The following is a 27,019-nucleotide window of genomic DNA, read 5'->3' as shown; positions in this document are numbered from 1 at the left end:
ATTAATACTTGAAAACTAGGAACCTTGAAATTTATGTAGACTTATCTTTTCTTGAAAAACCAGATCTAGCAACACACAGCCTAAGCCTCTCATGCCAACAATCTACTGATTAAAAACAGTCTCTACCTTGCATCATTAGCTGAAGTCTTCTCCCTCTTCAGACATGCAAGGCTGTGATATCATAGGGTTATGTTGTCCCTAGTGGAGAGGAAAATGCACAGATGATTAGCAACATTCAATCATCTACCCTCAATCACTTTAGTGAGTTTATCATAGCAAAAGACTATGTCATGGTTAGACATAGACAACCTACTCCCGACCCTTAGCATATGAATTTACTTATACTATTAGTAGATTTGCTTTATAGAAATGTATATAGGTTTTTTCAGTCACAAGAACTTATGCTGTCATTGATATTTCAAAAATCATAGACCAATGAATGGGAAGAAATATTTGAAATTATTAATATTTTTCTTTAATTCCTTTAAAGTTTCTGAAATAGAGACTATCCTTCAGTTTGTGAGTAGGAAATATGAAACTGAAAGGATTAGCTGATAATCCAAATTTATATGAGTAATAATAAATGAGGCAAAGCATAAATCCAGGGTTGCCTCCACTTCAGTGCTAATAACACAAAGAAAATACATGAGAAGTTGTTGAGTTGAACTAAATGGAACATCTCTAAATAAATCTTCTTCAAGTTATTTTGCTTAGTTTTCATTTATGAACAACAAACATTTCGCTCTGTTCCAATGTACTTCACAATTTCATAACAGTGATCAGTTTGGGTACTCTTTAAGAGGTTCCTAGCTCAACCCAAACCAATCACACATCTAACTGGGGGTCAGAATCTAAATCATGATTTATGGTTTGACATTTGTTTTGTTTTGTTTCTACAAGTCCTATAAAGGGACTTAATAACTTGGCCACTGATCTAATATTGTGAAATATTTTGGAATAAATAGTAATGGTCCACTGTCAAAACAAATCAGACCTACTATACCTCTTCATTCCATTTTTCCAAGACCTTCCCACCCAGCTGGGGTGGTTTATGCTATCCCACTGCACCTCTCCTGGATGATCCAATCTTCCCAAACTCTCTCACTCTGCACCCGCACCTGTGTCAAGATTTCCCTTTCTTACCACCTCACAACTGTACCCACAAATTTTCCTCCATATTTTCTGCAATTTTTAATTCTCTAAACTCAATAACTAGCACAGGGTTTTGTTTTCATGCTGATTTTGTTTTGCTTGCCTACTTCAGACTTGATTATCCCTGTTGGTGTCAAGAGAATGGGATAAATTCAGTATTTTATTTGAAGTTATCCTTCTATTCTGCTCCCCTTCTCAGTGGTGTAAGAAAGAGATATTCAAGTGTGGGTAACATGAGATTTGAAAAAAAAATATTCAGGGACTTTCATTAGCATTCTAAAGGGCACCTAAAATAGTCTGTCTCAGCCTGGGCAACATGTTGGAGTAGGTCATTTTTAAACTACAGATATCTGGGTCCTATCTTCAGAACTTTTCTTTAACATGAGCAATATTTGACCTCTGCCTTGGGACTTTAAGAACTCAGCAGATGATTTACATGTGTAATTGAGAACTTCTGGTGAAGAAGAAGGGACTCTTCTAGACATAGACAGTAGAACTTCGGGTGCCGTACAACCTCTGAACTCTCACAGTTGTATGTCACAAAAGCCCCTTATTATATTCTTGAAAAATAAGTATCCACTGTTCCTTTTCATTTAAATAGTTACTTAAATGTTTAAGAAACATTTAGAAGAGCTATTTTAGAAAACATTGAGAACAGTTAGTTTTAGTTCTTGGCTATCATCTCAATGGTTACTTGATTTGCAAAATGAAAAACAATAGATTACAGCTTTTCATGCATTCTTTGTATATAGTAGGTGCAGATCAATGCTTACTGCCAAAATGCATGTGTAGATGTTTTTAATGGGCTGCCAAATAGCAGATGAAGACAGTAGTCACTGTAGCATTTCATAATTACACACTTACATTCAACTAAATCAAAATGACAACCAATTTGTGGACAAAGTACACGTCAGTTTCTACCTGTGAAGTTTCAGCACTAATGCCCGATGATGAAAACTTTCCTGGAATAAAGAATAAGATGTGGTAAACAAACTCACACTTTCAGTTTTGTCAATTACATACGGATGTGAAGAGGAGGTTGTAAAAAACAATAGTAATCTTTTCAAGATTTAAGTCTTAATTTAGAGAGACATATTTTATACAGAGTAGAGACTGAGAAGTGAGAACTCCTGCACCAACAGAAATAAATTGTTGAACTTACAGAAGCCCTTTGGGGACTCTATGAAGAAATTATTATTTAAGAAATTATTTTAACTTCATGACATAATGTAAACCAGTAATCCTAAACTACATTTTTCCTGAATAGTGCCATCTTCCATGATTACAAATTAGAATGTGGAGAATGTATCCAACAGAGTAAATCCTAAAGAAAGAATTGCTGTCAATGAAATAGAATGTCTTTCTTGAAGATCAGTGTATGTAAGAAACTATACTAGGCATTTTTTCTAAACTAGGCTTGAGTTCTTATGTTATAGAAAATTGATGTTTACTATATATGGATGAATATAAATAGTTCAGTTAGCTTTCTCTAAATAATCTAAACAAATAAAATCCCACTAAAACCAAAGACCAAACTTCAAAGAAGCCAGAGACACTTGACATTGCAAATGAAGTAATATTTCAATTGACGCATGCCAATAGAAGATCCAAGGGGATGAATGCCCTCTCAACACAGCAGAAAGCAATGCAAATAGAATGAAAATGGAGTAGCATCTAGCAAACAAGATGGCCTTTAAAGAAATTACGTTTGGGGCATGGTAATATTGCTGATTAGTTACTCTTCTTGAACAGGACCAGAATTTGGTTTCCAGCATCTTACTACTATATAACTCCAGCTCCGGGAGATCCAACAGTCACTTCTGGTCTCTTTGGGCACCTGGATTCATGTGCACAAACCCACACATAAACACACAACATTCATAATTTAATTTATGCCTGCTACCATTTATAAGTATGTGTGACATTCATCAAACCTATTTAACTGACCACTCAATGTATGTGTCATCTCCTCCTAACCCCCATGCTATTCCAGCTCAGACACATACCATTCCTCCTCGAGTCTGCCAAAAACTAAGCTAAGACATCGGTATCTCGTTGCCTCCTGGCCACTAGACATGGTGGGCAATCAAAGTTCAGTTTTTTAGGGCCAGCTCAGTGCCTATGCTTTAGAGATCCTGTGAGAGTGACTGTCACCATAGTCTCTTCCTCAGTTGTTTGCTCAGAATTGCTTCCATCCCTCTTTCTAAACCTTTCTCACATGATTTTCCCATCCCCTATCTTTCATTCTCTTGACAGACACCTTGGGCCAAGCCTGTTTAGGGCTGGTTTTGTTTTATGTTATGTTATGGTTTGTTTGCTGTAGGGGGGCTATTTGGTTTTGCTTTGTTGGTCTTTCTAACTTAGTCAATGAAGCTTTTTCATCATCCCTTTCAACAACTATCCCTGGTGCATCCTCCTTGATCTGGAAGCTTCTTGAGCTGCAAGGAAAGTATCTCCTTCAGCCAAGCCCCATTCTGTGAAATTATTCCAACGCTTTCTTCTGAAGTCTGATAGAAAACAGCATCTATTTGCTTTTCACCCAAATGAACAAATTTTGGATTCTCAATGGCCAATGAGGAAGGACAAAATGTGAATTCTCTCCTTCACTAATTTATAACATAAAATAATGTTTGCCTTTTTTGTTGAATAGTCTGATTTTATGACAAGTTCAGTATAAAAGAAAATGAACACAGTTGTAAACTATCCCTATTGATTATTTGCTGGTTTGTGCAGTGCTTAAAACTATAATTTTATTAAGACCATACTAAGAAATACAAATGATCTCATATAGGAAAAACAATCAAACCTTCAAAATTCTTTTTCTCATTAATTGTGTGATTACATAAACTGACTGGCTATTTACCGCTGTTTACATAAATGCATTTGTGTGTCACAAAGCAAGAAAGGAGAAGAATTGAGAGAAGAGTGGTCCAATTTGAGCAGTTAACCTGCCGTGGCTATAATAGCCAGTATCACCTCTAAAATAAAGATGTAGTTACCATTGCCCTGTTCACATTAAGCACCTTGCCAGTCAAAATGGTGGCCACCTCAGCATCATATCATCAGTAACAATTCAATGTCTGACACACAAGCTACTGCTAAATGAGTTTTTGAGCTAAAGACTTTCATCAAGTTGAGGCTTTGCAGTTTCTTTCTTAGCGTTATTGAAAACTGTCTATCTTTGTCTCAAAAGTTAACCTTATGAAAAACTCACAGTAACTCTTCATCAGAAAGTCAAGTATAAGAGGCAAAGGCTTGCCACCACAGCTAGCTAAACTACTTTCCAGAGTGAGGCCAGAACTGCAGATTTATAGTCTTGGGGGTTTGTTTTTCTAAAAATATTTTATTTGCCCGGGTGAGCATATAGCCCACATAGCATGGACTAGACTGCGTGGACGATGAACTGAAAGTGAAAACAATATGAAGTTAACTTCAGGAATAAGATTAAGATGATGAGGCACGGAAAGAAAAGTGGTAAAATAAATTTGATGTTTGTCAAATGTTATCCTATTGCCAAATAACACTTACAAGGACCCGTCAGAGCCAAAAAATATAAATAAATACTTTGCAATACTTTCTTCAAAGACTTTAGAAACAAATTAAGGCCTGAAGACTCTAGGGACCCAGATTGAATTAGTTTCCAGAAAGCTATCCCCAGAACAGAGAATTCAATCACAAACATGCTCTTCGCTACTTGCAAGTGAGAAGCCCAGCTAAGCCTGCCGGATAATTTCTGATACCTCTGCTTCTCTTCTGCTGAGGGTTTTAATCCCCACCATGACTTCTGAGATCCTAGGATGAAAGTTTGCTGGAGAGAGAATAACACACTGCTAGTGATGCCCAGTCTCACATCTGCACGAGCGCCTTGGTGCAGACCTCATCAGATGAACAGAATCAAACAAAAAATAAATGTTCCTAGTGGGCTATCTGTCAAGTACACCAGCCAGAGCAGCTAAGAACAAGAAGATTGAAATGGCATCTGGGGATTCCAACTGACGAGCCTTCCCAGCATCCACTGGACTTGTGCTGGTGTTTCAGAAGACATCTGAAAATGAGCCCAGCAACATTTCAGGCATTGGATTGTGTTCGAGACTGGGGATGTATGAGTGAAATAGTCCCAGTCCCTGGCATCCATTCCTTTATAAGTCATCCTCACCATTATCACTCCCTCCAAAATCTGACTTTGAAGCAGCTACTTGTTTGACACGCATGTTACCAGAAAATATTTCTGAAGTGTGGGGATGAACTGGCGAAAGAAGAAACAAGCTAGCCCATTTCAGGGAAATGTCTCGCCAAGAAACAACTTGAGCGGGGGCGGGGACTTACATAACCTGTCTTGAATAAAAATGGTTTGTAGGGCATGGAAACCAACCTAGAAGTGATTCGAACTTGAGACGAAAACAAAGAAAACTTGTCCGAGTTCTGAATTTAGTCGTAATCCTCTCCTCCTTTGAAAAAAACCAAGCCACTGGAACTTCATAATGAGTTGTTTTAAATGTAGCACTGACTACAGCATTGGAGAGGGAGGAAAACCAGTGTTCTTACAGGATGACATTGGGTTCTGTTCCTACAGCCATTGTGACCCCCAGCTCATGTTGTTTGCCAAGAACCAGTCCCTGGGGTTCCTTTGTGGGTATTAAGTTTCACAATAATTAATGCTGCGGCCAGCAAAAGCCACTTGACAATGAGGTCATCTCATGAATGGAAGGAAAAGTAATTTCTGTGCCTCAGGGGCCTGAGAAATCATTTGAGGAAATGTGTGAGATCGTCTATGCAGCCAGTCGCTTCTCCACGAGTCCTCTGGTGCCCAGGGCCTCCTCAGTTACTTTCTATGCAGCCAGGACAAGCTGCTGTCACTGATGCAAGATAAATGATTATTTTAAGCATTTTTTTATCATTTAAGTATTAAACGCAGTTTCCTGCGGTCAGTATTTTGAGTCCTCACAATATAATGATAATTGTTATTCCTATTTTACGGGTAAGAATCAGAAGCAAAGAAATTGCGTCACTTGCCTAAGCTGCCCACCTTTTTTCTTTTGCAGCATTCCAGCATGGCAGTTCCGTTTCCTTTATGGTTGGCACTGCTGAAATTTCTAGCTCTCAAATCTGGTTTCTGGGGCTGGGGAGATGGTAAATTTGCTCATGAGGACCTGAGTTCAGATACCACATAAAAAAATTTAAAAAACCAAGTATGAAAACGCCCACCTGTAATGTTAGGTTTGGGAAGGCAGGGACACACGGATGCCCTGAGGCTTACTTGCTAGTCAGTCCAGTTGAAACTTTGAGTTTGAGGTTTAATGGAAGACCCTGTCCCAGGAAAACAGATGGTCTGGCCTCCACGCTTACCTATACACACACTCACACATACAAACACACACATAGAGACACACACTCTCACATACTCATTCTCACAAACACTCACATAATTTACACACACTCATGCATTTTCACATACTTACACATACACATACTCTCACACACACACTCATACTTTTTTACACACATATACACACACACACACTCACGCATACCACATTTGCAGTGGACTTATTGCAAGTTACTCTGTTTTGAGGTACACCGAATTCTTAGTCTTTGAAAAAGACGCCTTTGAGAATTCCTTTGGAATACATTTTTGCAGTTCTTTTTTTCAGAATTACAAAAAAAAAATTGCAGGTGGTAAGACACTTTCTATTTCTGCCTATCTTCATTAAACAATTTTTAAAAAAATCTTCTGCCAGGCAGTGGTGGCGCATGCCTTTAATCCCAAACTTGGAAAGCAGAAACAGACTGATTTCTGTGAGTTTAAGGCCAGGCTGGCTACAAAGTGAGTTTCAGGAAAGCAAAGACTACACAGAGAAACCCTGTCTCAAAATAAACAAACAAAAGAAAAATCTATGAAATTTTATTTTCCCAACTTTATTGTACTATGATTTTTAAATTGTACAAATTTAGCATATGCAATGCTGTGTTAAATGTATAAAATATAAAATGGTTAATACAAGAAACTAACTTACATATTCACCACCTTACAGATAGTGGGAGGTATATGTCTGTACATGCAAACTGGACATACTTGATAATCTATGCCTCAACAAGCTGCATATACACAATACGTGAACCATATGCATGCCTAGAAGGCAGCAGGGGACATCAGATCCCCTAGAAGTGTAGTTACAGACAGTCATTAGCCACCATGCGGGTACTAGAAATCAAACCTGTGTCCTCTGCAAGGGCAGTCATTGCTCCTAACTTCTGGGTCATCTCTCATCCGTTTTGTGCTTTTAACCAACGTCTCCCCCTTATTTCCATCTCAGTTCATAGTAATCATCATCGATTCCCCATTACTGGGTTGGTATAACATGGCCATAGAGAAGTCACGAAAAATAAATACACAGCGAAATGAATTTTTATCATACATATCTTCTTAAACACAATCCAAGTGAAAAACTAGAAACACTGCAGTAACCTCAAACCCCAACCAAACTGCTGGGACCACAGTGTTTGCTTCCCTGATGACCTGGTTTAGGGTTGTCAGCCCATGTGTGCATTCCTTGGCACTACTGGTCACATTCTCAATTTCCTGAGTTTGTTTGTTTGTTTTTACCCTTTTTATCTGGCGTCATTAGTTTGAGTGAATATAAATTTGCTGCTTAGTACAATTCCTGTGTCATCGGACCTGTTTTTATTTTTGCTTGTCTGAACCCCAGCCTCTTGTAAATTTCTCAGGAAAGACCCACGGGAACAATATTCTCTGAATTCTTGAATGCTGACAGCAGCTTAAGGCTTTTCCTTCTACTTGAAAATTGGCCTGGCTAAATGAAGAATTCTTGGCTCACTTTTGTTTAACGAATTGGGAGGGTTTTACTGGTAATCAGCTTTTGTTTCCTTGTGAGTAATGTAATATCTCTACCTGGATGTAGGAGGGTTTTGTTCTTGTTGTTGTTGTTTTGTTTTTTGAAGTCTGCTCATTTCACATGCCACGTTTGGCTGTGGGTTGCCCTGGAGCTGTGGGTTGGCAGTTACAAGTTTTCCTTTTTAAAATCTCGAGGTTCTTTTTTTTTCCTTGAAGTTTTTCTATTTGTTCTGTTCCTTTGTCTTAAGTATTCCTTATGGGACTCCCATCGTGCATGTATTCAGACCTCCTTGTGTTTGAATTTCTAGTTCTGATGGAAGCCGTTCTTCACGTGTTGAACCATTTCATTAAAGACAACTGGGTTCATTAGAAGTGGCTGTAAGTAGGGAAAATGCAAAATAGAGAAACATGGATCTGGAGAGCAGTGATTAAGATTCAGAGCTCCTACTCCTCTTGCATAGGACCAATGTTCAGTTGCCAGCACCTACTTCACATGGAACTCGAGTTCATGTAACTCCAGCTCCAGAGGATCTGACGCCCTCTTCTGACCTCTGCAGGCCCCTGAATACACATGCACCCATGTACACACGCAGAGAGATGACAAAAATAAATCATTTTTATTTTTCAGAAATGATCTCCCTTCGTAGACCTAGCTGGTCTTGAACTCAGAGATTCTGGTTTTAAAATCTAGTGATTAAAGATATGTGTCACCATGCCCAGCTAAAATAAAGCTCTTTTTTAAGTAGGAAAATATGCTAATTTCCACCTTTGGGAGGCCACATCCACATGTCTGGGATTGTCCAGTACTCTGTTACCTTACTGCTTGTGCTGTTTTCTTCCTTAAAAATCTCGCAATGTTCTGTTGCTAGTTTCATATGTAATTAAACATTTTTTTTGCAGAGGTAACATTTTATTTATTTTTATTAAAAATTTCCACGTCCTCCCCTCCTCCAATTTCCCTCCCCCTCCCCCCATCCTCCTCCCCTTTCCTCTCCAGTCCAAAGAGCAGTCAGGGTTCCCTGCCCTGTGGGAAGTCCAAGGCCCTCCCCCTTCCATCCAGGTCTAGGAAGGTGAGCATCCAAACAGACTAGGCTCCCACAAAGCCAGTACATGCAGTAGGATCAAAACTCAGTGCCATTGTTCTTGGCTTCTCAGCCCTCCCTGTCTGACACGTTCAGAGAGTCCGGTTTGATCACATGCTCCATCAGTCCCAGTCCAGCTGGCTTTGGTAAGCTCCCATTAGATCAGCCCCACTGTTTCAGTGGGTGGGCACACCCCTCACTGTCCTGACTTCCTTGCTCATGTTCTCCTTCCTTCTGCTCCTCATTTGGACTTTGGGAGCTCAATCCAGTGCTCCAATGTGGGTCTCTGTTGCTATCTCCATCCATCACCAGATGAAGGTTCTATGGTGATATGCAAGACATTCATCAGTGTGGCTATAGGATAAGGCCAGTTCAGGCGCCCTCTCCTCAGCTGCCCAAGGAACAAGCTGGGGACATCTCCTTGGACACCTGGGAACCCCTCTAGAGTCAAGTCTCTTGCCAACCCAAAGAAAAACATATAGTTATCCTCCTGGATATTAGAAGTAGACAAGATTGCCAGGCAAAAGTTGGGAGCACGGTGATGGGGGTGAGGTGGGGGTAAGGGGAGATGGGGAGAGAGAAGGGAGAAAAGGAGAATGGGGAGAGCTTGAGGGAATGGGATGGTTGGGATGCAGGAAGGGTGGATATGGGAGCAGGGAAGTATATATCTTAATTAAGGGAGCCATTTTAGGGTTGGCAAGAGAAGTAAACATTTAAAAAAAAAACCTATGAGAAAGAACATATGCTCTAGAAACCTGAACATATAATTTTAAAGCTCAATTTCAACACTATAACTCAATTCTTTCTAAAGTCACCTGTCTTCTGAAATATTACCTGTACAACTGTCTTCATGTTGTTGTTGTGGGTGATGTATTGCTCGGTGTAGATACTGTTGTTTAGAAAGAAGCTATGTCATGAAATGGAGACTTTTTGAGCTAATGTCTAAAATTCACAATTTGATCCTACACAGTACTGCAGATCTCTTAAACTCAAGTATTCTGGAATGAAGAACCCCCATTTTACTGGCATCCCCCCACTGACTTACTGTGTTAACAGTGAATATCTGTCATTAATCTATGAAGACAAGACTGTACCACAAAAGAAAGCCAGATACTTTGTATCTTGCCATATATTTCCTGGGTGAGCCTATGCTTTTGTCTTAAATCCCAAGCCTCTACCTTTAGTCATTAATTTTCTAGTGGTACAGAAAACAGGGGAATGTGTCGAGTGGCAGCATGAATTCACCTTGAGTATGCAGTTAAAGTCCAAACTGGGATGCGCTATAAGGCAAAATCCCATGGCTCTTCTAAGACTAAATTGAGAGAAGAGTTTGAAGAGAAAACCTGTAGATCAAGAGACTTTAAAGAGGGGCGAGGCTGATGATTCAGTAGCTAAAGCACTTGCTGTGTCAACATAAAAACCAGAGCTCAGATGCCAACATCTATATGAATGTTGGGTGGGCATAGTGGCTTGTCAGAAATTCTATACTCAGAACATGGAGACAGGAGCAAGATGGCAACCAGATGTGACAAACGTATGGGTTCAGCTAAGATACTCTTCCACAGTGAATAAGAAAGAAAGAGATTGAGGAAATTCCTGGTGTCAACCTCTTGCTTCTACAATTATGTACATGCACTTGTACAGTATGTGTACCCACATACATTTGAACATGCATACACAAATGACACATGTGCAGAAATGAAAGATCTTAAAAGATATAATAAATATAGTAAGTATTTTCCTAAGCAAGGTTAAGCACAGTGTTGAAGGGTATATTTTTGGATTATAAAACTAATGAAATACAAAAAGTGGTAACTATTGAAGTTATGGTTATAGTTATTCTGGAAAGAATAAAAATGATTATGTCTGGGACAGGGTATTTGCAAGAGGTCCAATTTTTATTTCATCACTTATGTAATAATTCCAATAGTGTAATAAAAGTTGATCACTTTCTATTTGGAAAAATAATAAATCGAGGAAGCTAGCTCTTGCTACCACTATTAAATATAGTTCTGGTAGTTCCAGATAAATAAGATATTGATTAATACAGATAGATAATTCATACATATACATACACACATAGTAATAAATAGATGATAGAAGATAGGTAGGTAGATTATAAATAAATAGATAAACCAACGATAGATGGTGATAGGTAGAAGACAGAGAGATAGTAGTAAGTAGATTGTTAGAAAGAGAGAGAGAGAACAAAATCTACAAAAACTGCTACTACAACTAACAATTCAAAGAACCAAAACTGCAGGGTACAAGATGAACAAGTAACTACATAAAAAAAAACAATGAGCAATCTGAAGAGTAAATTAAGTCTATTGAAACTTAGGATAGAATTCATATGAATAAAATATCAAATAATAAATGCAACCAAGGGGTAAAAAAAACATACAATTAAAATATAAAGCACCCTTGAAATAAATTGTCTTAAGTAAATAAAAGAGCAACTTGTGTTCTTATAGAAATAAGCAATATCATTAAGATGTTAATTCTACCCAAACCAGTCTACAAAGTCAATAAAATCTCCATCAATATTACATTTCTATTTTATAAATTGAAAAACCGGTTCACATAAATTTCAAAGGGCGACAAGTAGACTAAACTTATTTGTGTTAGTCACTATGGATGGGGTACTACTGGCATAAGGGTAGACAAATACAGCAGATGAGTTATTGAGTTCAGAAATAAGCCTGTTCCTTACGGCCAACTGACTCTCAACAGAGATATCAAGAACATTCAGTATAGAAATAAGTGTGTCGTCAGTAAATTGTGCTTAGACAACTGGTATCTACTGGCAAGGAAATGAAATTCCATCCTCTACCTCAGACCCTGTTTTAAAAAAATGGCTGAAATGAATCAATGAACTAACAAAATAAGCTATAAATCAATAAAATTCTTAGAAGAACAATCAGATAAATTTTAATAATTGTGGCTTGAATAATGGGTTTGTAGCTACTATACCAAAGGTATGCTGCACAACACAGAAAAAGATGGATAAATTGGATTTCACAAAAATTAAAAACCTATGAGCATCAAAAGACAGTCATTCAAATGGGACTGGAGAGACAGCACAGTAGTTAAGAACACCGGAAGCTCTTGCCAAGGAGCCTGACTCAGTTCCCAGAATTCACATCAAGAGGTTCTCAACTACCTGTAACTCAAGTTCCAGAAGACCTGATGTCCACTTCTAACCCTGAAGGCACAACATGCATATGGTACTCATACTCAAAAATTCATATATTTACATAATATAAATAAACCTTCTTAAAAGAAAGTTAAAAGAAAATGGGAAAAACATAGAATACATGAACGTTTTCGTAAAGCAGATTCATGACAATAGTCTCGTATCCTAGTTATGCATTATTCAAAAAAAATGTAACTCAATCTAAAAATAAGTAATTTGGATATATAATTCTACAAAGACGCATAAATGCCCAGTGAGCACATCATGAGAAACTCAATATAATTAGTCACTAGGAAGATACAAATCAAAACCATAATAACACAACATTAACTGGATAAACTATGATAACAATGTTTATAAACCCAAGCACCAGAAAGTCTAGGTGTGGGTGAGAGTGCCTTGAAAACCCCCAAACCTTGCTAGTCAGAATTAAGATGGTACAGTTGTTATAGAAAATAGTTTGGCCATTCCTCAAACAACACAATACATAACCTTTCATTGTACTCTTAGAGATATATTTTAAAATCTAGAAACAGATGCTCAAATAAGTACATGTATCCATATGTCCAGACCAGCAATCTTGCAACACCAAAAAGTAGAAGCAGCCCAAATGGACACGCCAGGGAAAAACAGATAAGCACACTGTGTTCTCTCCACACAAACAATAGATGATCCAGCCACCCGCAGAACACAGTATAGTGTTATCAGCTATAAATGGAAGTGACGTGATAAGATGTGCTCTAGCACAATGAATGAATCTTGATAACACTGTACAGAGTGAAAAGAGTCAGGCACAAAAGGACAATCACTGTACAATCCCACATGTATTAAATATCCAAAATAGGTAACACATAAAGACAGAGAGAAGATCGGTATTTCTCCAGGATACAGAAGAGAGCAGAATAAGAAGAGACTGTGCACTAGATAAGAGCTTTAAACTGTGACTTTCCTGTTATTGTGGTAGAACACCACAACCAAAGAGACTTGTAGAAGGAAGGGTTTCTTTGGACTTACAGTTCTAGAGGGGTAATCATCCATTGTGGCAGCATTAGCAGGCACGGTGGCAGGAACAGAAAGCTGAGAGTTTAGAGAAAACTGCAAGTATGGAGTGAGGTCCTAAACTCTCAACATCTACCCCAGTAACATAATTCCTTCCATGAGATCACACCTCATAAACCTCGAAAAGAGCACCACCAGCAGGGGACCAGGTATTCTGATATCTGTGACTATAGGGGACATTCTCATTCAAACCACTACATGGTCTTAGACTAGCTATGTTCAATAATGTTGCTACCATTTAAATGTACTAAGTGCCATGAATTTGTTCAGTTTAAAATTGTTCACTTTATATTGTATGAATTTTCTGTAGCAAATCATATGGGTTAGGCTTTTTAAAAATGACTCTTAGTCCCATATACACCTCTCTACCAAACCTATAGGATTTGTTCTTTTTTGTCTCGGCAGGAGACAGAAATGGTGGTTCTGAAAGGGCCACTTAAGAAAAAGAAAAGTTAACCTCCTTTTTCTGGCTCTTGCTCATTCTGTTAATTATTTCATAAAATGGAAAGTTTCCATTTCCCCTCACAGAGCAAATGCATTGTAACACATTTCCTCTGGCTTGGTGTCAAGCGTTTAAAACACATGTATCTTGTATTTTGCAGACACACTTGGCAAGTGCAGGACAAGATTGATGCCAACAATGTGGCTTATACAACTGGGAAGCTCAGCTTCCACACTGACTACCCAGCCCTCCACCATCCACCTGGGGTAAGGTGAACTTCACCACGTTTTCCACTAGCCAGGCCTAGGGAAAAGGTTCTTCTGCACCATCGAGATAAAACACCTCACCACTGCATTTGTCTTATGTGCATCGCCTTTTCTGAAACCTGGTCTGAACTCGCAAACAGATGCCTGAGTCCTGAACGGCCTCACTATGTAAAGGGAAAGGGACATTTTCACTCATCTTCTTTAAAAATCAGTTCTTTATTTCTACTTGGAAATAATTATTGGAGCATTTTGCTTTGCCAAGGCTGATTTGAAGACAGCCAATATATCTCGAGATGTGTCTGCGCATATATCACTCCCATGAGAGTTAAAAGAAAATGAAATGTAGAAACATAGTGTGAAGTCACATGCCTGTCATTTATATCAGCAAATGAGTTAAAAACTTGCCAACTTAGGGTTTTGTGAGCTGGTTCAATTGATAAAAGTGTTTGCTGCACAAACATAAGGATCTGCATTCAGATGCCTGTCACCCAGGTAAAAAGGTGTCATTATGTATACGTGTCTGTAATCCCAGCTCTCAGACATGTTGGACAGATAGAGTAACTGACTGGTGAGCTTCAGATTCTGTGAGAGGCCCTATCCCTAAAATAAGGTGGAGAGTAATTGAAGAAGATACCAATGTTGACCTTTGAGAGAGAGAGAGAGAGAGAGAGAGAGAGAGAGAGAGAGAGAGACTTTACCCAATTCAACAGCTTAAAAGAACAGCCAATAGAGGAAGACCACTTGGCATCCTGAACACACATGGGCATGTATACACCTTCACATCACAGGCATGCATCATATAAACACAAGGTTGAACTGATGGACAGTACATGTGAAATGAAAAATTTACCAAAATACTGCTGGGGAGGGAGGATGTAGCTCAGCGGTAAACGTGCTGGACCAGCATCTGTGAGGCTCTGTATTCAATCCCTGATAGTGACAAAGAATAATAATGAATGCTTGTTATTATTAAAATAAACAGCTAGATACTAAGCACATGTGTTTTTACTATTTGGGCTGTGTACAGCTAAGAGGTTATTGTTTTTAGTCATCTGGCTCTTGTCAGCTGCTACATTGGCTAGGAAATAGCTCACTTCAGATGATGTTGAGAAGGTTTGTCTCTGTTCCCCCTAGTCTAGCATCTTCCAACAGGCTAGCCTAGGCTGTATCTCATGGCAGCTGGCAACATTTTCCGTGGGGAAGCCAAAGCGTATGTGAGTTCTTGGGACTTTGGCCAGGAATCAGCATAAGGTCCCTTCGGTGATGGTCTGTTGTTCTAAGCAATTAATGAGGCTAGCCCAGCCCGAGGGGATAAGAAAATGGGATGCTCACGTGAAAAGCTGCAAAAATGAGTTGTAAAGGAATATCAACATAAGGAGCAGAAGAATTGTGCTAGTATTGGAAGGCCTCTCCTATCCCACCCCAAGTTTCCCTGCCAAAGAAGATGCATCGTGCAGAGCAGTTTTCCCGGGAGACTCCTGATCGCACACTTTCTCTCTTTATCTTTACAAACCATCACCTTTCAAACCAAATACATTTTTACAAAATCATTATTTTCTCAAACCAAAAAGCAGATGGTCAGGAGACTAAAGAGAGTGTTGCACTCAGTTTTTAGCTAAATTGATCTGAACTGAAACAACTGCCTATAAATCTATATCTCCAGATGTAGATAAGAAGGTGGGCAACTCTCAAGTCAATTAAGAACAAATGGGCAGAAAAAAAGTCAAAATGAGTTTCTTTTGGTCATCATCTTAACTGAACGTGTTTTCTCTGTGCCCTGCTTCTTACACATTGTTCTTGCCAGAATTAGTTAGCTAAGCTAGTCTCGTACTTGGCTTCATATGTTTCAAATTATTCTGTTGATTGTAAAACACCACATGGTTTCTGTGAACCAAATTATGACAGAGAGATGACTCCTCTGATCACCTTTATGGATGGGAGTTGGAGAAGGAGAGAAACAGAGAGGCTTATACTGAACATGGCCCAGTGGCACCAAACCACTCAACACATTCTGCCTGCTAACTATTGCTTGGAGTTATCAAATGTAAAACGACTTAAAAAATGGATCTGAATAGCTAAAAGTCCTACTTGAACTTCTAAATTGTTTTTTGCTCTTTCTGAATTTAAGTCTGAATCTAAGTTAAAACTGAAATCCTGATTAAATGATTAAATGGCTTCCTAAATATACCTAACGCATAATACAGTATTTTAAGCTTGCTCAGCGCTTCAGTTTCTTTGCAAGATCTCTCTTAGAAGTCCTTTAGGGTAGACAAGCTTGCTCAAGCCCTGCGGTATTGGATGAGGATATAAAGCAGAAGGCTTTTCCAGGATGACCACTAATGAATAAGGAACCTGGACTTGAGCATACATCTCTGTCTAGATTTTTTTACACACCAGTATGATGCCAAACTGGAGTTACTGATTTCCATAGGATGTGATGTGATAGGTTATTTATACACGCTGTCATATTTTACAAAACTCTGCAAGGACAGTAAAATGGACCTTGAACTTCTTTGTATCTCAAAACTTAAAGCAACTTGTGCACAAGTAGAGTCATGAGAGATGTCTAGAGAAGCCACCAAGTGTGGCAGGGCAAAGGAGGTATCCAAAGCCAATGACTTCCCATGGTCTTTAAATAATGAACCCAGACATGTTTTTATTCTAACAGATAAATACACATCGGCTGTCTCATTGTGCAACTTCCACTTTGAATTATGCAGAAATCTTAATAACAACGTTTAATCTTTTCTTTAACAAATAGAAAAGGTAAATGTCCTTTTCCGTGTATCTTAAATGATGTGGAAAATGAGTTTCCTAGCGATGGTTCGGCTCGATCAGGGTGAGGAAACATGTTAAACGAGACACAGATGTGGCTGTGCTCACTTTTTTCTCTGGGCCAAAAGTCACATGCTTCCATAAGGAAATATTTAGAAAGGAATTTTTTTATTCTGAATGATTTATGTGATATAAAATTGGGTTTTATACATGACAGGAGTATATTTAGTTTTTTGGATTAGTGGTTAAAATGTTGTCAGGCTTCATAATCTATTTTCTTTTATAAGATTGTATTAAAATATAATACACAAAAGGAGATATTATTTGGCCTAGCCATGTGGGAAAGATATCAACTGACCGTTTTTAAACTAACGTTTGAATCAGTGGGCTTATTATGGCAAAATTGAAAAAAGTTTAACTGTTGTGATTCTCCTGAGGACAAAGCTATGTTCGTGTTGTGTCTTCTGGAACTCTGTAGACCTGCAGCTGACATGGCTATTTATCCTTTATTCCAGCATGTTGCCTGACCTCTCCTTGGCCTTCTTCGATGACCTTTTTAAAATGGTTTGATCAGTTAGTGCACATATTTTTCAAGATTAAAATTTGCCTCTATTTAAAGATTGAGTAGGTACTAAATTGTTTAAGTCATCTTCCAACAGTAGGATTATTGACCTTTTTGCACCTAAGATTGGATTTTTTTTTTAAAGATTGGATTTTTTTATTGATTTTTTGAGAAAGGGTTTCTCTGTGTAACCAGGCTGGCCTCAAACACACCAGATCCTTCTGCCTCTGCCTCCAAGTGCTGGGATTAAAGGCGTGTGCCGCCGCCACCCAGCAAGTCTGGATATCTGAGAGCTCTATAAATGGATCCCTGAAAAGAGAGGGAATTTCTGTGTTTTGGATTTGTGGCAAATGGCCAAAATTTGAATACTATCTTTATCGCATATTAACTGAATTTTTAATTAAGAAACTATGACACCTATATTTCAACCATTCCATCTGCAAAATTAAGATAAGTTTATAAAATTCTAAGTACTATTATAAAAGTAATTTACATGCCACAATTACCATTTGAAAGTAACTTGTGTGCAAATCATTAAAACTCCAAGAAACCCAGTGACTCCGTGGATAAAACACCTGCCAGGCGTGTGTGAGGACCAGAGTTTGGATCCCCACATTACAGCCCTCCTAGAATTTCGGCACTCATAAAACATACACAAGGGATCCCTGCTCAACCTCCTCTGCTAGTTCACCTTATTGGCAAGCCCTTCATTCAACTGAAAAATGATGCCTCAGTGAATAAAGTGGAGGACAATGTGGAAACCCCTAATGCTAGCTCAGGCTTCTGCACACATGTTCACATATATCACACACATATGTACCCACATGCATGCAAACATGCACACACACACACACACACATACACACACACACTACATACAGACATGTGCAAGAAATAAATATCAAATACAACTTTAATTTAAAATCTTTAGCCATAATAATTATATTGAGAGTTTATAAGGCCATGCGGAACTGATGCTGATTCTATTACACAACGAAGAAGAACATGTCCGTCACTGCAGAAAGCCTTGATGACCACTGTTCTAGACCATCTGTGGAGAAAACCAAGTGAAATGAATATTTTTCTCACTAACTCTAATATCCACCCATGTATGGATATCTGGTCATGTTTTATTCTCTCGTTCTCTAAGAAATCAGTGAGACAATAATTTAAAATGATTAAAATTACTAAAAATGAAGTTTGATCAACAGAATGCTAGTATTTCTTCCAAGCAGAAAAGCAGGTTCTAAATTTAGGTACTCAGTACCACCAATCTAACCACCTACCAAAAGGAATCACAAAATCCATGAAACCTCTGTTCACAAGCAATCCTTTTAACTTTTCTGATTTGATTTTGAAATTGTAATATGTTCACCAAGTTCTATCAAAACATAGTTAAATTAAAACTCTCCCTCCATTTGGGTTACTACTTCCGATGTTTTTTGTGTTTATACACCCTCCCAAAGTCACGTCTTACCTCATTGCCATTATATCTTCAAGTCTGACCTGTCTCATTAGAGTCGCAAGTAGCTATGGCCTAGCCCATTCCCATCTTAAAATCAGTGTGCCTGGGTGACACCAGCAGACTACTGTGTTATTTTTCAGTTCAATCCACACTATCTCCAGAGTCAATGTCCCTTATGCACAGCAGAAAGTACAGCAATCCTTCCTCTCACATTTAAGACTGTGAGTGATGAAGCCTCAGATACCTTTTCAGTCTGGCCTCCTCCATCCATTCCAATGCTCTGCTGCAGCTAGCCTTTGTGTTATTCACCAAACTGTACGTTTTCAGCTCTACCAGCACAATCACCTATTTGCATTCTCATTTGTATGTAACTCAAGCCTTACCCATAGTCCTCTGCCCAACTCAAACCTGCCTCTGCTGTTGCCTTCCCCGCCTGCAGCAGCATGCTGTGCTCCCTCCCTGCAATTGGTATGTGTGTGATCTGGGAACTTTATTTCTATGCCCGTGTCTTCAATGGCAACAGGCTTGAATTATACCACAATACTGTAGGCAGCTTTTTCATCCCTACTTCCCCTCAAAACTGACATCAGAGAATCGACGTTTTTAAGCTTGTTGGTTTTTTTCTATTTGTATCTTTTTGAATATTTAGCATAGTAGTTTTCAAGAGTGGATGCCATTGTTTTAAACTCTATCTCCATTTCTCCTTACAGGTTCAGCTTCTGCACTGTATAAAGCAAACAGTCACAGGTGGCGATTCTGAAGTTGTCGATGGGTTTAATGTGTGCCAAAAGCTCAAGGAGAAGAATCCTCAGGCATTCCACATTCTGTCTTCCACCTTTGTGGATTTTACAGACATTGGAGTGGATTACTGTGACTTCTCTGTGCAATCTAAGCACAAGATTATAGAGTGAGTAGTCTTAGAAATCCCCTGCAGTTGAACCCCAGAAAGTTTTGATTGACTTTACAGCTTTGGTTTAATATGCTGCTAGAAGAAAAAAAGACCAAAAACATGCCATTAAAAAAAGTTACCAAATGGCAGGAAATTTGTTCTCAATTAATATTATATTTTTTGATAACTCATAATTCATACATACTTCATTTTTAAGTATAAGTTCTGCCTTGTCCATGTGATTATAGCTGTTGGAAAACTTACAGCTGGAAGTGAAAGAATAAAATAGAGAATACATAGATCCAGGAGTTAAGTCCTGTCAACCAGAAACTGTCATTTTTTTCTTCTTAGCTTTGTCATCTTGTTTTGGCTTCATTTTCAAAGATAGTCCTCACAAGCTCCAAGATTTTCATCATCCTTTGTGCTAGCAACCACAGCACAAGGGTAGCATTTGTTTTTTGAGAATTGTGGCACATCTGTGATTCCCTGCCCAGGCTTGTTGAAGTCTGTCCATGAGACAATCACCAGGATGACCTACCAGGGCCTTGCAAGTGCTGCTTGGCCATGTGCATCTCTGGAGAATAATCGCTCTCATTTTAGGCATATGGACTAAAATAAAAAATCCCTCAGAAAGTGCTAAGTCATCAGAGATCATAGTTATGTTCTACATAGATGATTTTATGCTATTCTTTTTTAACTTCAGTGTGAACACATGCTGAGAAACATCTTATTTTCCTCAACGATGTTGGTCTTTCATTTTTAATCATGATACTTTTATTTCTATTTGATTTTTTATGTACTCAATAAATTCTCTCTATACATGTTTGTATATATATGTATGTATGTGCCTGTGTGTATAGATACATATATGCGAATGTTCATGTGAAGGCTAGAGGATCTCTCTCAATAGTTCTTCACCTTATATTTTGAGACGGGGTCTCTCGGAAACTCACACTTATGCAGAAAGCACTTTACCGTCTGAGCTATCTCCCCTACCCTATTTCTTTTAACATTATTTAATCATGATTTTCTTGAACACTTATGCAGAAAGCACTTTACCATCTGAGCTATCTCTTCCACCCTATTTTTTTCTTTTAACATTATTTAATCATGATTTTCTTGAATATAAATAGGACACTGTTTTAACTGTTCATTGAGAATTGCATTGTGTGTTGTATTTTTAGGATGTCATGTATTTAATTATATCTCAGTCAAAACTGGGAAGCTGTACACTTTAGAATTGACCTGTATTATTTCAGAAGAAATAGCAAAAATAGTATAGAAATAAGGCCATCTAGTAGATATCAAATTCCTCAGTTCACACACACACACAAACACACACACACACACACACACACACACAATTCAATCATTTAGTAATAAAGAATTTACTGGAGCCAAGGAACTACTTAGTATTTGGAATGCACCAGCGGGGGGGAAAAAAAAAAACAAAGATCCCTGACCCTAGAACTTAGATTAAGGAGTGGGGTGAAGTTTTTCAGCCAAATTTTAATCAAAGTTCAAAAACAAAGCAGAATGCTCCAAAAGCAAAGGAAAGCAGAGTTCGTGTTAAGGGTGTCTGTATCTCTACAGACTTTTTAGGGATAAAACTTACATTGTCAAACTTTCTTGACAATTTCAGCAAACTGCTGAGCATACATTTTATGGGTAGAAATAGATGGTTTTCTGGAGATGTTGGATGGAAAATATGGAGAATAGATAAGTTTCTGGAAAAAAATTAGATTAAAATGAATCTAAGGTGTTCTTTGGTGACTGTGAGATGAGAAATTTTCACCTTTGAAGATATGGTGTCTCTATATATCTTATGTTGTGTTCATTCTGAGATATCCAGCCTCAGAGTTTGGACAAGCACGTGCTGCTGCCCCCAGCAACTCAAGAGTCCTAGTTATAATGTGACTATTAAATTCAAACACTACTTTTAAAAATTCTACTTGGGATTCTAACATGATAAAAACCATTACAATAATCTAAATATTGTACATATATCTAAATTATGTCTAAATTATTATACACATATCTAAACATATAATATACATATATGTAAACATCTCATCACCCATTATGTTTAATTTGTATATTTTTATGCATTCTGTATTTTAAACATATCTCCTAAGAAAAATTAACCCTTATTAGATGTTCATTTTGCCTAATAAACAAAACAGGTTGGATGATAAAGGCCAAGTAATTCGCATCAACTTCAACAATGCAGTCAGAGATACAGTCTTTGATGTCCCCATTGAAAGAGTTCAGCCTTTCTACTCTGCTCTGAAAGAGTTTGTGGACCTCATGAACAGCAAGGAATACAAGTACACCTTCAAGATGAATCCAGGTGAGTGGAGGAAAGTGGCATCCAGACTGGTATTACAGCATACTATTAATGAGAAGCTGATTTGCCTAAATAGAAGAATCTGGCCATTTCCATTTCTAGGCTGTTGACTGTGCCTCTCCTCTACTCCCAGTCCTTTTTGCAAGCTCTCATGGAAATCCTAGAACATGAAATTTAAGAGCCTCCAAACTAAAGACACTTCAAAGAGAGGCCAGATGAAGGCTATGTCTAATATTTAGGCTGTTTTGCATTTGCTGTCCTGATAGTCACCTTCCAAATAAGCTTTTTGAAAACTCTTGCCATCTGTGTTATTTTCCATATTTTATTAAAGCCACCGTGACTCAAATCCAAGAAAAGATGCTTTCTTCCCTAACACCAAATGCTGTAATATATATATATATATATATATATATATATATATATATAGAGAGAGAGAGAGAGAGAGAGATCATGAACACAAGTTAGAGTCTAGAAAATGGTATAGAAGTTGCAACATGAAGATCACACACAGTCCTGAAAAGGCATCACTTCCTCTCAAGACAGTGAAAAATGTAGAGTACAATGAAGTTTATTTTAAATTCCTCTGCCTTGCTAAACAAAATTATCTTTGTAATTCCCACTCCAAAATTCATGAGTAATTTTTATTGATAAAAACTTACTCACAAAGATAGTAATACTAAAATCAACCAGGACTCGGCCTGTTCCAGTGACTTGAAACAAATAAGGAAACACGGATACTTTTTCTAGACAATCTCTACTGATTAGAATGCCACAAAACTTGAGCCATTTTTTCTTGTTATTTTTTCAATTGACAATAAAATTGCAAATGTTTATCATGCATATATTTTGAGATATGTATATATTATGGAGTGCATTGTAAACAACTTCCAAATCTCTAAAAATGACAGAGATATCTGGATGCTTGAACAGTCAGCCAAAGTTGTTCTCAAGCACTGGAGCATCCATCTTCAACCTAAAAGCCTAAAGCATCCAGTAGACTTTTCAGTGAAGCAGGAAATTTGAAAAACTGTCCCACCTGTTTTGGCAAAGTTTGTCAGTTGCTTTCCTCTGTGTCCTGCCGAATGTCTGGCCGTTTCTTCTGTAAAGTAGGAACTTGAAAGACCATCCTACCTTGTTTTAGTAAAGCTTAGTGGTCATTTTCCTTTGGGTCCTGTATGTCCAGTTTGTACAACATACTGTCAAGTAGTCCAGACAAGCACAGTTTCTTGCCCAAATAGTTAGCAAATTCTATAACAAGTTTCTTTGATGCCCATCATCCTCTTTGAAGTATTTGGTATTGCCAGGAGTGGACGTGTCACACTGTTGAGAAAAGTCTAAGTTCTTAAAACATTTAAATGTCATTTTTGTATGTCTTTGAAGTGCTTGAAGATTAGTTACCTAATTGAAATAGATCTTTGTATACCTTAAAAAAAACTAACTAATACGGCTATAAGTTTGACTATTATAGATGACCATTGATATGTATTTTAATTAGGTATTACATTTTAAATGAACTATATAACCATAATGCCTTAAACAAGAATAGAAATATACATACAGTATAACCAAATTTACCTTAAATTTGTATCAATAAGCCAAAATCCATACCAATGTAAAGTATTTTGTGATTAACAGTTGTTTTTTGAATTAAAGTAAACTCAGTAAACTGTCCCATTTTTGTCTTAATAATCAACCCTTTCCCCATCATTTTTATATCATATCCCCTTTTTCTCTAGAAGGAGATTGACTATGACCATTAACCTTTATAACTAAACCCCCTTAAGTGAAAACAAACATTTATAAACAATATTTGGGGAATTTGGACATAGTTCTCTAGACTACTTCCTGCCAACTGGGGACACTGGTAATCTTATGTAGAGCCTGAGAAAATTTGAGATAATGGCCAAGTCCTGAGAAGACCAATTATAACCTTTGTTGATAGATATCACCTGTCAATATTCAGGAGGTTTCTTTTGATTAAATCTGGCCCATCTTAACCTGGGACAAATCCATAGCCTCTTGTTTCCTGTGGAAAAAGAAACAAAACCACTTCTCCTAAGCAACACATCTTTTAAGTTCAATTTCACAAATACATTTTCTGACTTCTCTTTTAAAGTTAAGGCACTTTTAAAATATTAAGGTTGGTGTATTTTATCAGTCTCTCTTTCAATCCCATGTCTCCCAGCAGCTGTCTCTTGCCCATCAGCCATAAAAAATTCAAAATCAACACAATAATATACAGTATCCAGGCGCCCTGTGTACTTTCCATCTCTATGTGGCTTTTTTATTTTTACTTATATCTTTAAAGACTTTATTCTATTATTTTTAACTATTTCTTTATTTCTATAACTGTTGATACCCTTTTATTTCTTTCTTAAGCCTACACACATTATAAAACACATTGGAACTTATTCAGAGGTTTTGTTGGTGGTGGTGGTGGGGGGGGGGTTTGTTTTTTTGTTTTTTTGTTTTTTGGTCTGGACCTCTTTTACTGTGTAACATTTATACTTTTTTGACCACATGAGCAAACCTTTAAACTGCTAAGCTGCATGTACCTCTGCCCACAGCTTTGGTGGGTAGCTCGGCCCACTTCTCAGGTCATAAAAGTCTAGCTTAAAGCTTACAACCCAGTCAGAGGTTCATGACCAAGAACTGCGTTAAACTTTTCCTAGAGCTCTAGAATGTTGATGCTTGCACTGTGGCAGGCATTTTTTACTTAGTTTAACATACTATCTGCTCAAGGGCTCACTATCTTACAGAAACTCTTAAAGGAGCCGTCTCTTTTTATTTTTTAAAGCTTTCTCAGATCCTATGGAAATTCAAAAGCATCACAATGAGACGCCCTTTGTGGGTGGGTAGCTCTACTGGTTAGCTCAGTTGCTAGAACATGCTCTTAATCTCAGGGTTGTGGGTTCAACCCCCACATTGGTTATCATTTATAACTGGAGGTTTCTTTCCTGCTGGCCAATTACCAAATAACCACTCAGAGATTTAATATCTCTTATAAATGCTTGGCTAATGACTCAGGCTTATTATTAGCTAGCTCCTATATTTAAATTAACCTACATTTCTTATATATGCTTTGCCACATAGTTTGTGGCTTATTACCTTATTTTCTACATGTCTTGCTTCCTCAGTAGCTGGTTTCTCCCAGACTTTGCCCTTCTCCTGTATCTCTTCTTGGATTTCCTACTTGGCTCTATCTTGCCTTACCATAGGCCAAAACAATTGTATTTATCGTCCAATGATGGGGGCTCATATTCACAGCATACAGAATGACCATCCCACAGCACTGTCCTTATGGTTACTTGGAGCTCTTAAACTGGGGAAACTGCCTGTTATTGATGTTTTCAAAAGTAAAACAATGCAAAAGCTTTACACAGAGAAAAATCTTTTATGTAACCATATCCATGGTAGCCTGTCAAGCTATGAAGTTTAAATGTCATAGTGTATATAGGGAACCACTGCCTATACTTGTATAACCACAGTTGATCCTAGCAAGCTCCAATGGATAGTTTTAACCCAATAATCATACAGAGGGCCTTGGAAAAGCTAAAGGGGTCACAAAAAAATCAAAAGACAAGAATCTAGGAAAGGAACTGGATGTGATGGGGGTCAGCAGTGGTCATCTGAAAGAGATATGAGAAAGTGAAGGGAGATTAATTATCTACATGTACAAATTTGCCCAATAACAAAGTTTATTAGGAATAAGAATGTAAGTTTTATTTACCAAAGAAACATTCTCTTTCTTGGTATGAGCTGAGTAGTGGTGGCTTCTCATATATTTGCTTTCTATTTGCTTTCTTAATGAATACAATACATTCTTATTAATTATAGTCATTATGATAAGCAACAGATCTGAACATAGAGATTTTGAAATTTGCAACAAAGGGCATAATTTCTGTCTTGTAAGTAATAACTCCTATGTTTGTAACTCATTGAAAAGCAAATTATTCATGTTGAAATTTTCTCCTAATTAGGTGATGTGATTGTCTTTGACAACTGGCGCTTGCTCCATGGACGTCATAGCTATGAGGCAGGAACTGAGATATCCCGTCATCTGGAAGGAGCTTATGCTGATTGGGATGTAGTGATGTCAAGGCTTCGTATTCTAAGACAGAAGGTCAAAAATGGAAACAGAGCTGAGCAGTGGTAGCACATGCCTTTAATCCTAGACTTGGGAGGCAGAGGCAGAGATGAATCTCTGTGAGTTCCAGGCTAGCCTGGTCTACAAGAGCTAGTTCCAGGACAGGCTCCAAAGCTAAATAGAAACCCTGTCTCGAAAAACGAAACCAAAAAAAAAAAAAATAATAATTGGGAAATGAATTTCCTGCCCTTAAATTTTAGTGCAAGTTCAATAACTGAATGTTACTTGCTATAGCCTGGTTATTCTCATATCATGATCAGCCTCATTTACATATTAATTTCTTTAAATCTGAACCTGCAACGTCTCTCTTCAAAGTATTTTTCCTTGTAATCCTATTCAGTGTCAACTTGTTAGATGCCATGAAAGGGAGCTTTCTTAAAGCATTCCTCCTGTGGCATGTATGTTCTCATTTCCTTTGCCTTCACAAGTGTCAGCAGAACATCTGCTGGTAGTTTTGTATCAACCAAATCTTTCTGATAAATAAATATATATATATAAAGTTTTGTTTAAATAAAAGGTCTTAAAAACAGGTTCCTGCTGAGTTACCTGCATGGTCTCATTTTTTATGACTGCATATCATGATCTCTAGCATGCTTGAAAAGTCTTCAGACATTCAAAGATCTGTTTAATTCATTCATTTTTGCAGGATTTTGTTGTCTATGTTTCCAGAGATCTCACTCACTTGATAGTCCTAACAGTGTCTCTAATACTTAAGTTATGAAAATAAATCCAAGTCTGTCAAATTAAAAGAAAAATCTAGTCTCCCTAAATTTGTCTTGGCTAC

At 37.7% G+C, this 27,019-nt stretch overlaps 1 protein-coding gene across 2 annotated transcripts in view; it reads left to right on the top strand.

The window, feature by feature from the left end:
• The window catches only part of Bbox1 (gamma-butyrobetaine hydroxylase 1), a 49,040-nt gene extending 22,276 nt beyond the window's left edge, over window positions 1-26,764 (top strand). For both annotated transcript variants that reach the window (XM_041679188.1, XM_041679187.1), the window contains exons 5-8: window positions 13,945-14,050; window positions 19,563-19,759; window positions 21,925-22,091; window positions 26,069-26,764. In XM_041679188.1, the coding sequence (XP_041535122.1) occupies window positions 13,945-14,050; window positions 19,563-19,759; window positions 21,925-22,091; window positions 26,069-26,244 (646 nt within the window). In that variant the 3' untranslated portion in view covers window positions 26,245-26,764. The remainder of the gene's footprint in view (window positions 1-13,944; window positions 14,051-19,562; window positions 19,760-21,924; window positions 22,092-26,068) is intronic.
• The last annotated feature ends 255 nt before the right edge of the window (window positions 26,765-27,019 follow it).

The sequence above is a fragment of the Microtus oregoni genome, unplaced genomic scaffold (assembly GCF_018167655.1).
Source record: "Microtus oregoni isolate MIOR12 unplaced genomic scaffold, Mior012 000031F_ref0000149, whole genome shotgun sequence".
In the NCBI taxonomy this organism is placed as follows: Eukaryota; Metazoa; Chordata; class Mammalia; order Rodentia; family Cricetidae; genus Microtus; species Microtus oregoni.
The sequence above is the reverse complement of the archived record's forward strand: the minus strand, read 5'-3'. Positions and strand labels throughout refer to the sequence as shown.